We start from the raw sequence: 13,717 nt of genomic DNA on the forward strand, positions 1-13,717 counted from the left end.
TTGTGTCAGTGTTTTTCTGCAGTTGCATGGAAAAATGCAATTTGGAATTGCTATGTGTTCCTTTTTACTAAAAATAAAAAATAAAAAATGGGCAGGTACTGTCAATGTAGGGTCCTCCAGAAATGACATTCCACTGTTCCTGTTGGTTCTGTATTTAGCAACTGTGCTCTTCTGCTTCAGGGCATACAGAAGGCCCTTTAAAGCGGAGCTCCAGTCTCTAAAGTGAAAATTACAATAACGGTAGCTGCTGACTTATTTAACAGCCACTCCCCTGTCCCACTGTGTTTGCCCTGTGTCCTCCCTCGTCTGCAACGTTACTATGGGCACCTGTTATGACCACTTGCAGCTTCACAGGCGGGTGCCCACTGCACATACGTGAGCTGTGCTCTGCGACTGGTTCCAAAGTCTTCTGGGACCAACAAGTGTCCCAGAAGACGTTAGGAGGGAGGAAGCCTCTGATCACCTAAGGCGATTGAAGCAGAAGTGGGAGCGCATACCTGTCAAAAGATCTATGTCACAAACAGGAGCCAGGGAGGAGGCCACTTTAAGTTGTATGCATGCAAAATTACTATGAGAATTACATAAAAGTAGGCACTATAAATACAATATAGCAAACTGATAGGGATTTTCATTCAAAGAATACTTTATGAACCATTCATAATCAGATGGTAAATCATAATTTTGTTTATCTTCGGCATCTCCATTGTCGGAACTACCAGAGTCGCAGCAGTTGCACTTGTGACTGGGCCCTGGTGTTCCGCCATTGTGGGAGGGTTTGCTGACTTCTCTAGTTGCGCTTGGGTCGGAACAGGGACACTCACTGCACAGCGGACCCACCCACACTGTCTTTCCCGTGAGGTCTGCCATGCATGACCCATTTATCAGGCATGTCTTATCACATGCCCGACAAAGGGGTCCTGTGTGACTCCAAAAAGTTGCACTACATTTGTTTTGTGATGTGAGCCGCCTTGAATAAAAAAAAAAGTTTTGGACGAAATTGGCTATCCTTGGTGTGCTGGCCAATATCTACACTTGATATCTCACCCAAACCCCCCCCCCCCCAATGGGCTCCTAAATTTTTTTTTTTTAAATAATTAAAAAAATAAAAAAATTGTGGAAAAATAAAACAAAATGGTAACAAATAAAATAACTAAAATATTTTGTGGCGGTACTACCAGGGTCTCAAAGGTCGTGACCATGCTCTGGTGTTCTGCCACCATGGTTGCGCCCTGGCTGGTGGTCTGGGGGGCACTTTATGCTTTCTTGAAGGTTCTAGTTACGCCTCTGGGCATCTCTGAAGCTCTTCTCTGATGTATATACTCATGTATGTTCAGATTTGTGCACCCACAATTAGTAGCTGGTGTCTTGTACGAATACAGCTTTTTGGTGTGGCTTCAACTGTGATATTTTAAATGGAGTCTTGATTGTCTTTCTCCATCGTTTTTGGTATGTCACGTACAATAATTTTATTTATATTTTTTTAAATGCATACATGTCCAGTTGAAAAATTTCATAATGTGAATGAAATGGCATCCTTTTGGTTTTGTTTGCTCAATATTACATTAAGTGTTTTTACTTCTAGGACCTCCAAGGATGTCACCTAAGGCACAGCGGCATCCTCGACCCCACAGAGTTTCTAATGGTAGGAGTACAATGTGTGGGGGCCTTGAGTTTGTTTCTCGTAATGAACCTGGAGAAGTGTCTGCTCCACCTGTAGCTCGAAGTAACTCCTCTGGCAACTCGTGGTCATCTGTTGTAAGCGGAGGTAAGACTGAACTCTATTCCCCCCCCTAAAAGGGGCCTCCTACATGTTACAATCTCATGATTTTGGTAGTGTGGTTCTATTGCTATTTCTTATGATTTAACACTTACACACTTACACGTGCACACCCACACTTACACACACTTTATTTGTGATTTAACTGTAGCATAGTGTAGCTATGTCCAGGCTCCATTTGCAAAGAGTGATTTAGAGCGTTTAATAACTAAGTAGAGAACAGAAAAAACGTGTGTAATATATTGTGCATCTTTGAACCCTTTCTGATTTTGTTAACCTGCCCCCCATAGTGCAGAGACTGTCTCCAAAGACTCACCGGCCCCGATCTCCAAGACAAAGTGCCATTGGTAGTGGTTCTGCAGCACCATCTCTAAACTCTCCTCAGACTGGTTCTACAGCGTCTGAATCTGTAATTGTGCCTGTACCCACTGGATCGCCAACACCTGCAAGCCCAGCTTCAAATAGAGCAGTTACCCCATCTTGTGAAGGTACAATATTTATAATGATGGAAAAGATCTGTGTGTTTACTCAATCATATGGAAAGTGTCTGCACTTTATTAGTTATTCCCTGTGAGCAGAACTTTTGAAGAAAATTAACTCCTTTTTAGTAAGTTTTTAGCCTTAATTCGTTTTCGTCTTTATTTTTTTGTGAATGAGAAAATAAGTCTCTATGTGCAGGGTATAACAGCAGGCAATACAGTGCTTTGCGAAAGTATTCGGCCCCCTTGAACTTTTCAACCTTTTGCCACATTTCAGGCTTCAAACATAAAGATATAAAAATTTTATTTTTTCTGAAGAATCACCAACAAGTGGGACACAATTGTGAAGTGGAACGAAATCTATTGGATTTTTGAAACTTTTTTTGACTAATAAAAAAATGAAAAGTGGGGCGTGCAAAATTATTCCCATTCTTCCTTGCAAAACAGCTCGAGCTCAGTGAGGTTGGATGGAGAGCATTTGTGAACAGCAGTTTTCAGCTCTTTCCACAGATTCTCCATTGGATTCAGGTCTGGAGTTTGACTTGGCCATTCTAACACCTGGATACGTTTATTTGTGATCCATTCCTTTGTAGATTTTGCTGTATGTTTGGGATCATTGTCTTGTTGGAAGATAAATCTCCGTCCCAGTTTCAGGTCTTTTGCAGACTCCAACAGGTTTTCATCCAGAATGGACCTGTATTTGGCTGCATCCATCTTCCCCTCAATTTTAACCATCTTCCCTGTCCCTGCTGAAGAAAAGCAGGCCTAAACCATGATGCTGCTGCCACCACCATGTTTGACAGTGGGGATGGTGTGTTGAGGACGATGAGTTGTGTTGCTTTTACGCCAAACATATCGTTTTGCATTGTGGGCAAAAAGTTGGATTTTGGTTTCATCTGACCAGAGCACCTTCTTCCACATGTTTGGTGTGTCTCCCAGGTGGCTTGTGGCAAACTTTAGACGAGACTTTTTATGGATATCTTTTGAGAAATGGCTTTCTTCTTGCCACTCTTCCATAAAGGCCAGATTTGTGCAGTGTACAACTGATTGTTGTCCTATGGACAGACTCTCCCACCTCAGCTGTAGTTCTCTGCAGTTCATCCAGAGTGATCATGGGCCTCTTGGCTGCATCTCTGATCAGTCTTCTCCTTGTCTGAACTGAAAGTTTAGAGGGACGGCCAGGTCTTGGTAGATTTGCAGTGGTCTGATACTCCCATTTCAAAATGATCGCATGCACAGTGCTCCTTGGGATGTTTAAAGCTTGGGAAATCTTTTTGTATTCAAATCCTGGCTTTAAACTTCTCCACAACAGTATTACGGACCTGCCTGGTGTGTTCCTTGGTCTTCATGATGCTCTCTGCGCTTTCAAGAGAACCTTGAGACTATCACAGAGCAGGTGCATTTATACAGAGACTTGATTACACACAGGTGGATTCTATTTATCACCATCAGTCATTTAGGACAACATTGGATCATTCAGAGATCCTCCCTGAACTTCTGGAGTGAGTTTGCTGCACTGAAAGTAAAGGGGCCGAATAATTTTGCACGCATCACTTTTCAGTTTTTTATTTGCTAAAAAAGTTTAAAATATCCAATAGATTTCGTTCCACTTCACAATTGTGTCCCACTTGTTGGTGATTATTCACAAAAAATTCAAATTTAATATCTTTGTTTGAAGCCTGAAATGTGGCAAAAGGTTGAAAAGTTCAAGGGGGCCGAATACTTTCGCAAGGCACTGTATATGCAAGTGAGATGAGCCGGAAGCTGACAGCTGGTAGTATGGATTGTGGAGGGTATGACAATGTGCAAAAGAGCAGTGCCCTATGACTGCAGGCAGTAAGTGCAAGATGGGAATGTGGAGAGGCAGGATGGTGGATATGACTTTGGTGGTAACATGGGCACTGGGCTCTATTGTCTGTACCAGAGTGTTATGAACAATTTAGTACATGTCCTCTAAATCCTCAAGGTAAAGTTGCAATTTATTTTTAGAACACAGTTGAATGGGTTAAACTTGCCTATCCCATGAATGATGTGCTGTGAACAGCTGATATAGGCTCTGGACTGTTTATTGATAAATACTGACAGAAATGGGGTTATCCACTGAATTTGCAGGAGACACGGCTAAACATGCTTTTAAGGTAGAACTCTCCCTGAATTTTATTTGTCGTCCGTTCCAACTTCATATCTGGATTTACAAAGAGCATAGGAACATATGATGTTTGTCCCCTGTAATGTATTAGGACTATATAAGGAGGCTTATGTTGTATCCGTTTAGTTTGTTGCTTTATTTTTATGGAAGGTGTTTTTTTTTTGTTTTTGTTTTTTCCCCCAGCCAAGGACTCAAGGTTACAAGACCAGAGGCAAAATTCACCAGCTGGAGGTAGAGAAGCTATCAAGCAAAGTGACTCCACTAGCTTCAGCAAACCCGAGAACAAAGGTATGCAAGCTGGTTATTAAAGAACACCAAATATTACTTCCATGCTGCATAGCCACACTGATGACACGACTGTTTTCTTATAGCTTCGTAGATTTGTGTCTCCTCCTTTTTCTCCAAATTATACAGTTCACACATATATTTCAACTGCGTATTTTGGCTGTTTGTCTATGGTTCTGCCTAATTGTATGTACGTTTACTATAAATTAATTTAGCTTGTTTGGAAATGCTGAAGTTAAAATGCCTAACCGTTTCTAACATCTTTCGGGACACCACTGTGAAGTTTTGTTCTTGAGTTCCCAGGTCTGCTGCAGACATTACAAGGGGATTTATTTTAAATTGTAAAGAATGGAAGACTTGGGACTCGAAAATGGTTGGAAATGCCCAGCAACCCTAGTTGCGTGGAAGTGGAGCTAGTAATTGTGAGAGGGACATCTCACCACCGGAGTCTTCAAGAAATATTTTAAGAAGGCAGAAGCTGAGTCTTGTCTTTCTCATCCATTGAGGGACACAGGAAAACTGCCATATACATGCAGATTCGACACTGGCAAACAAATTGAGGACCATGCCTGGGATAACCCTTCCTACTACTACTACCTCCATTTTGTTGCTAGTGTTTTTAGGAGAATATTTTTTTTATTCATTTTAGCAAGAAATAACCTATGATTCTCCTATAAGCATTTTCTCTTCAAATGACTCCTAATCTTATAACTGTTGTCGGTCCCCACCTTCCTTGTAGTTAGTCTACCTTGGCACTTGGAGTTTACTGCTCTTGAACCATGCAGATTTAGATGTTGTGGGGTGAGTCTGGACTCTCAGGCATTGGATTCCACTTGAGTGCCTTCCAGCTTGGTTCTGGTTGTGTTAACCACAAAGCGCTTTCCAAATCCACAGCTGATGGCATTGCTTTGCAGTTACCCGGTCTCAAAAGTTCACTAATCTGAGAAGGCCATTTAGGCGGGGCACTGGGAGCTCCCTCATTTTAATTTCTGGGGAGCAACAGTTTATTCCTTTTCCTGCTAGCTTGCCACAGAAGCATTAATGCTGTGGGACTGAGTGCTGATGTCAGTCTGCTGGGTTGAGTGCCCTCTTCCCACCAAGACAGCATTGAAGAACACTTTCCCCTGCTGGCTCTGGCTCTGATTTTTACCTGTGATGGGCTTCCTTTCGTACCAGTAGAAGGTTTTCTTGCATAACGTTCAATGCAGGTATTACATTAAGGTAAAAAACATTGTCTTTAGAACTAGTTTAAGTATACTGTGTTCTTTCTATGACAGTCAGCAGAGATTCCCCCGTTTGTGTCCAGCTAGCTCAGGTCTCTGCTTTTGAGATCAGGCTGGGGAATCTTTGCCACGCTACAGCGGACAAAATTGTGGAAGTGTTTGCCTGTCGACCTCTCTGAATAGAGGTTTGTGAGTAGCTGTAAGTGTGTTGGAACACTTTGGGTCCATTGTGTGTGCAAACCATCAGGGGACAATTGAAGGGGGGAATGGTTCATTTCCTCCATGCCCAGTAAGTGTGCACCCTCAGAGTAATTTTTGGTTCTTTTAGTCCCTCTTTTGGGACTACAGAATATATAGCTTTGTTGTGTAGATGGGAAATGGTAGGGTTTGAGTAGTTTGGCAGGGCTGTCAAATTGGTATGTGAAAATGCTGTGTTGTCAGCACGCAACAGGTTCAGAGAGGTGTGCCTTTCTGGCAGATCAACACTAATTTTTCTGTACTCACTGGATTTTTGATGAGGAAAAAAGGGGAAATGTTCATGAATTGTAGATACCCACTGCACATTTGCTGTGTATGTGTGTTTAAACTAAGACAAATGTAGACATTTGATTTGTGTGTGCATCGTTTATTTTATGACCTTGCAATGCTAATTTTGCTGTAAAGTTTAGCTGGTGTGGATTAAAGAATGAACGCTTCAATATACTGCAAAATTTCAGTTTAGTAAAAGGAATGTGTCCTGATGGTTCCTCTCTTGCTTTTTCTGTCATAGTAATGCCTCCAATGCCTTCGGAACAAAGGAAGCAACTAGATGATTTAAAGAAGTTTAAAAATGACTTTAGGGTAAGTACAGCTTTACAAGTATCAGACTGCACTTTGTACACCGCAACTGTTAAGCTTGATCTTGAATCAGAGCTTTTTTTCTAGTTTTAAGTTCCCTGGAGTTCACGTTTCAGTATTAATTTCTTAAATTGCCTAGCTAATGTCACATTTTGTTTTTTACAGCTACAGTCTATTTCAAGCCCTGATGCTATTGACCACATTCTTGGAAAAAATCGTGATGGTGTGGAGAAGCCTAGAGAACTCCTGAAGGAAAGGCCAGATTCAAGTTCCAAGGAGTCGCCTAGTGAAAGCGGCAGCAATGCACCTACTAGTAACAGCAGCAGCAAGCCAAGTAGTCCAAGCATCTCCCCGTCCATTAGTAATAGTAGCTCTGAACCCAAGAGAGGCCCTGAGGTTACATCACAGGGTGTACAAACCTCTGGCCCTGGCAAGCAGGATCGGGAGGACAAGGATGACAAAAAAGAAAATGCTGCAGAGTGAGTAAATTTTTTTTTTTTTTTTTTTTTTTTTTTTTTTTTAGCTCTTTGTACTACCCAGGCTGTCAAACTTGCACCTTTGTGTTCATGCTACCTTTTCAGCGCAAGGAGATTTGGTTTAGGCAAAGTGAGGCGTCGCTTGCATTGAAGAACTGAGGAGCTGAACTGAGGCATTCAAAAGCTAGGCACATAATGGGTGGAATGGAAACCTGTTTACTAGCTACAGAGAAAAATCTGATAAAAGTACCATTCCCCAACCTATACATTGCTGCTGTGTTATTGAGACAGACTGTACTAGAAAAATTAAACTTTAAGCTAATCTCCAGGTTTTTTTTATACTTTGGACTGAGGTGGTCCAAACAAACTATTCCCTTTGCTAAGTGCCGCAGCAGCTCTAAGCACTGCATGTACTGCATGTAGCTGCAGCTGAGTCTGTCTGAGCAGCGCTCAGCCATTCATAGGCAGCTTTGTGTTCTGTAAATGAATGCAAACTTCTTCTGACCTGGCTAAAGAAGAGAATAAGTATGAGCTCAGATGTGTTCGCATGGACCACGTGCAGAGCCCGCCAGGAAGTCGGCGCAGCGCTGTGCTAATCTGTTCCTCGCCGACTTCCTGGCGGGCTCTGCACGTGGTCCATGCTATCATGCCTGAGCTCATCCCTAGAAGAGAATGTGATATTATCAGCCAATCGGAGGAAGCTTTGTATTTGCAGAATACAAAGCTGCCTATGATTGGCTGATCACCTCTCAGACTTTATATTGTTCCGGGTGTGAGACAGAGAAGTCTGTCTCGCAGCCACAGCCTACCGCTGTGTACTGTATGTAGCTGAAGCTACATGCAATACATATAGTACTTAGAGCTGCTGTAGCACTCAGTGAAGAGAATAGTTTGGATCAGCTTGGGCCAAATAAACTATTTAAAGTTGCAGAAAAACTGGAGATCCACTTTAATCATTAAATGGAAACAAGGCTCCTCAGAGTTGTCTTTGCAGGTGAGATCCCCTACCGGTCTGAACTTCTCTATTGTCTCCTCTCTGCTTTTTATTGCTACTACCGAATTTCACTCCTTTCTGCCTTTCTTCTTTTTTTTTTTTTATATATATATCTCTTGTTTTTATCGCCTACTTGCCCATGTGCCTAGCTACCCGGATTTATCGGTCCCGTCTCACACATCTGGACTTCCGACGGCCATGTGCTTTCTTCGAAATTTTATCTTTCTTCGACCAATACCATTTTTTTTCTCCTCAAGACCGCATGGGGTTAATATATATTAAAACTGGAGAGTGCAAAATCTGGTGCAGCTGTGCACGATTTCCAATAATCATCTAAAATCATCTTGTTCGTTTAACCCCTTAGCGCCCTCTAACCGTACTCACATATGCAGCCTTGGCTTTCAGGTGTTATACCGGGGTGATGCATGCATCACCCAGTACCGTTTTTTTTTTCGAGCGTGCGGTGGACTCCTCAGGGATAACAACCGATGCGCCTTAAAGCCAATTGGCTGTGATCCCGGAGGAGCAGGAGGGGTCGTCCCCGCCTTCCACCGATCTTCCTGGGCATCCTGTCACAAGGGGCAACCTGATCCACGATCCAGCACTTCCGGCTAGAGTGAGAGTGGAAGGAAGACTGAGACGGCTTCGTACCCATCTCCTATGTGTAAACATGGAAGTGTAATTTCAACCTCACTTCCAGTTTACTTGGCTGCTAATGGTGGCGATTAAATAGAAAAAAAAAAAAAAAAAAGTATTCAGAATTGCCGTTTTTGACAATCTGAATACTTTCAAGTGCAAAGGAGGGATTTGGGGTCTTTTAGACCCCCGCTCCCTCCATAAAGAGTACCTGTCACCACCTATTACTGTCACAAGGGATGTTTACATTCCTTTGTCACAGCAATAAAAGATCAAATGGTTTATTTTTTTTTAAAAAGCACCTCCGTTCCTGCGAGCTAGCAAAGAAAACGCACATGTAAGTTGCGCCCACATATGTAAACGGTGTTCAAATGGCACATGTACAGTATCGCCATGATCGTAGAGTGAGAGCAAAAGTTCTAGCACCAGACCTCTGTAACTCTAACCTGGTAACTGTTAATTTTTTTTTTTTTTAAACTTCGCCTATGGAGATTTTTAGGTACTGTAGTTTGATGCCATTCCACGAGTGTGTGCAATTTCAAAGCATGACATGTTGGGTATCTATTTACTCGGCTAACCTCATCTTTCACATTTTACAACAAAATTGGGCTAACTTTTTAGTTTTTTTTAATTCATGGGTCTTTTTCCCCAGAAAAATGCAGAAATACAGTGTGACATAAAATACTGCAATGATCGCTGATGGTTTTGTTCTATAGATTCTCTGCAAAAAAAAAAAGGGTGCTTCTAAGTAATTTTCTAGCAAAAAAAAAAATACGTATTTTTACCTTGTAAGCAACACGTCAGAAATTGGCTTAGACATTAAAGGGTTAACCAGGGAAAAAAAAAACACACGGAAGTTTTATTTCTGTTCAGGGATGCGCCAGATTTTGCACACGCTGTTTAGTAAATCAACCCCCAGGTCTCTAATGATGATGACCTTTACAATGTGAGAGCAGACAGTACAGTTACAATACAATTCAATACAGAAGGAATTGGAGGACCCTGCTTGTTAGAGCTTACAATCTAAAAGGGAAGGTCAAGTGATACGAAAGGTAACAACTGTGGGGTATGGGCCGATGGAGAAAATAAAAGTGTAGTTAGGTGGAGGCAGGATAGGCTTCTCCTAAAGAGACGTGTTCAGGGATCGCCTTAAAGTGGATACTGTTGGAGATAGTTGAACAGATTAGGGTAGGGAATTCTAGGGGATAGGAGAGGCTTGGGGGTCCTGGAGGCAAGCATAGGAGAACGTGACAAGGAAACTAGAGAGCAGAGGAGGTTTTGGGTGGAACCAAGAGAACTTTTTATTTTTTTATTTTTATTTAGACTAGGTTAGTGATGTAGCTGGTTACCAAGTTGTGGGTGGCTTTGTAAGAAGTTAGTATTTTGAATTAATTGGTTGAGTGGCAGCCAATGGAGGGATTGGCAGAGAGGGGTAGCAGACACTAAGGGGGAGTCTGGCAGCAGTGTTCATGATGGACTGAAGAGGGGATAGCCTATTTTAGAAGGTTATCCAATGAGGAGGGAGTTGCAGTAGTCGAGGCGAGAGATAACCAGGGATTGAGTTGGAAGCTTTGTGGTGTCATTGGTTAGGGAGGGTTATACTTTGGAGATGTTGAGGAGGTCGACGTGGCAAGCTTTGAAAAGTGATTGGATGTGGGGACGAAAGGAGAGTTCAGAGTCCAGGATAACACCTGGCACCTTGGCATGTGGGGAATGGGTTGCTGGTTGTGCTATTGGGCTTGACAGAGAAGTCGGAGAAAGGGGCACGTGGGGGAGGAAATGTTATGAGCTCGGTTTTGGACCGGTTGAGTTTGAGAAAGTGGTGTGACATCCAGACTGATATGTCGGTTAGTAAATTAGTGATGTGTGAGGAGCCTGATGTGAGCTGAGGGGTAGAGAGAGTGAGATTTGGGTGTCTTCTGGGTAGAAATGATATTGAAAGCCATGTGAGGCTATTTGCTGTCTCAGGGAGGGGATGTAGATGGAGAATTGGAAAGGTCCAAAGAACAGAAGAGGAGAGGAGGAAGTAGGATTGCAAGTGACCCTGAAGCTGTGGTGGGATAGGTAGGATGAGAGCTCAAAGACCAAAGGAGTCAAGATTTTTTTTTTTTTTTTTTTTTTTTTTTTAGGGGGTGGTCAACCATATCAAAGCAGCGTCTAGAATTAGGAGTACAGAGTACTCCAATCACATCCACTTTTTTAAGCTTGCCACCTCGACCTCCGCAACATCTCCAAAATATAACCCTCCCTAACCAATAGTGTCTATTGGTTTTTGCTGTTAGATAGTTTTTATGGGTTTTAGGAGAGCAGTTTCTGTGGAGTGTTGAGGGCAAAATCGAGAATGAAGGGGGTCAAGAAGGTTGTCCTTAATGAGGCAGTCACTTAGTTGGTTGTAGACCAGGAGTTCAAGGAGTTTGGAGGAAAAAGGTAGCAAGGAGATGAGGCGTAGGTTGTTAAGATTGGTGGGGTCCAGGGAGGGCTTTTTAGGTACAGCGGTGACTAGTGCATGTTTTAGAGAATTGGGGAAGATGCCAGAAGAGGGAGAGATTCAAGATGTAGGTTAGAGAGCAACTTTGTTTATAGTAGTGTTGATTGTACCTGTGGACATGGGGTGAGTGGCAGGGACATCTGTAGAGTGGAGATTTCACCACAAATTGAACCAATCTTATTTTCAAAGTGACTGGTGAACTCCTGGGCAGTGAGTTAGTTGGTGGCGGACAAAGTAGAGAAATAAGAAATTTAGAAGTAGCCGATGCCTCGTTCTAAGGTAAGTATTTCATAATGAGCTAGTAGGGCGTGGCCTACTAGCTAATTATGCCTTTTACCTTACAGGTTTGTATTTATTTATTTTATTTTTTTGTTGTGTGGGTATACAACCACTTAACCACTTGCCGACCGCCTCACGCCGATCTACGTCATCAGAATGGCACGGGCAGGCATAAGCACATATATGTACGTCCTTTGCCTCCCGCGGGTCGGGGGCCCGATCGGGCCCCCGCCCGGTGCCTGCGGCGGTCGGTTTTCGTTCGGGAGCGATCCCGGACGAGGGGACGGCCATTCATTCATGGCCACCCCCTCGCGATCGCTCCCGACGAATGGAAATCCCCGGTGACATCACTTCCTCTCCTGTAATGTAAACACAGGAGAGGAAGTGATGTATTCTCTCCTCCGTGTCGGTATTTTTCGTTCCGACACGGAGGAGAGCGGATCAGTGAGTTGCACCAACACATCCCACACACAGTAGAACATGCCAGGCACACTCACACCCCCCCTTTACCCCCCGATCACCCCCCCAATTACCCCTGCCCCCCAGTCACAGTGACACCAATGTCATTTTTTTTTTTTTTTTTTTTTTTTTTGCATTGGTGTCATTTGTGACTGTAATAACTGTTAGGGCAGTTAGGGTTAGCCCCCTTTAGTTCTAATGTACCCCCCTAACCCCCCCAATAAAGGTTTAACCCCGTGATCACCCCCCGTCGCCAGTGTCACTAAGGCTGGGTTCACATTGCAGCGGTTTATGAGAACGAATGTGATTCGCACCGCACTGCAGTGCAAATCACATCCGATCTCTGTGCGATTCGAGTTCAGCCATTCGCCGCACCCGCCACACCCGCCGCACCCGCCGCAAATTCGCACGGGACCCTTTTTTTGGCCCGCAGCAGAATCGGATCGCATGGGTGTTCACACCATGCGATCCGAGTTTGCAGATCGCACTGCGATATGCGAACTGATCTGGGGGTGTCAGTAACATTTCACTGACACTCCCAGCAGTTCGCATAGGGCAGTGTGAACTGCCGCCGGGAGGCATGCGATGCGGGAACCCGCCGCGGATTCGCGGCGTTTCCGCATCGCTCCAGTGTGAACCCAGCCTAATAAGCGATCATTTTTCTGATCGCCGTATTAGTGTCACAGGTGACGCTAGTTAGGCAGGTAGGTATTTAGGTTCGCCGCAGCTTTTTATAGCGCTAGGGACCCCCATATACTACCGCATAAAGCCCCCTGATTGCCCCCTAGTTAACCCTTTCACCAGTGATCACCATATAACTGTTACAGGTGACGCTGGTTGGTTAGTTATTTTTTTATAGTTTCAGGGCACCCGCCATTTATTACCTAATAAAGGTTTAACCCCCTGATCACCCGGCAGGTGTCATTTGTGACTAATAACTGTTAGGGCAGTTAGGGTTAGCCCCCTTTAGTTCTAAGGTACCCCCCTAACCCCCCCAATAAAGGTTTAACCCCGTGATCACCCCCCGTCGCCAGTGTCACTAAGGCTGGGTTCACATTGCAGCGGTTTATGAGAACGGATGTGATTCGCACCGCACTGCAGTGCAAATCACATCCGATCTCTGTGCGATTCGAGTTCAGCTATACAGATAGTATGGCTGAATTCGTGTCGCACCCGCCGCAAACTCGCACGGGACCCTTTTTTTGGTCCGCAGCAGAATCGGATCGCATGGGTGTTCACACCATGCGATCCAAGTTTGCAGATCGCACTGCGATATGCGAACTGATCTGGGGGTGTCATTAACATTTCACTGACACTCCCAGCAGTTCGCATAGGGCAGTGTGAACTGCCGCCGGGAGGCATGCGATGCGGGAACCCGCCGCGCATTCGTGGCGTTCCCGCATCGCTCCAGTGTGAACCCAGCCTAATAAGCGATCGTTTTTCTGATCGCTGTATTAGTGTCACAGGTGACGCTAGTTAGGCAGGTAGGTATTTAGGTTCGCCGCAGCTTTTTATAGCGCCAGGGACCCCCATATACTACCGCATAAAGCCCCCTGATTGCCCCCTAGTTAACCCTTTCACCAGTGATCACCATATAACTGTTACAGGTGACGCTGGTTGGTTAGTTATTTTTTT

At 44.0% G+C, this 13,717-nt stretch overlaps 1 protein-coding gene across 7 annotated transcripts in view; it reads left to right on the top strand.

Annotated features, from left to right (window-relative positions):
* Nucleotides 1-13,717, top strand: part of ATXN2 (ataxin 2) — a 139,364-nt gene that overhangs the window by 93,767 nt on the left and 31,880 nt on the right. For all 7 annotated transcript variants that reach the window (XM_077462012.1, XM_077462015.1, XM_077462016.1 and 4 more), the window contains 5 exons: nt 1,583-1,765; nt 2,068-2,265; nt 4,589-4,693; nt 6,683-6,753; nt 6,916-7,229. In XM_077462012.1, coding sequence (XP_077318138.1) covers nt 1,583-1,765; nt 2,068-2,265; nt 4,589-4,693; nt 6,683-6,753; nt 6,916-7,229 — 871 coding nt within the window. The remainder of the gene's footprint in view (nt 1-1,582; nt 1,766-2,067; nt 2,266-4,588; nt 4,694-6,682; nt 6,754-6,915; nt 7,230-13,717) is intronic.

Source organism: Lithobates pipiens, unplaced genomic scaffold (assembly GCF_037356315.1).
Source record: "Lithobates pipiens isolate NorthernLeopardFrog02 unplaced genomic scaffold, aLitPip1_a1.2 Scaffold_3, whole genome shotgun sequence".
Taxonomy (NCBI): domain Eukaryota; kingdom Metazoa; phylum Chordata; class Amphibia; order Anura; family Ranidae; genus Lithobates; species Lithobates pipiens.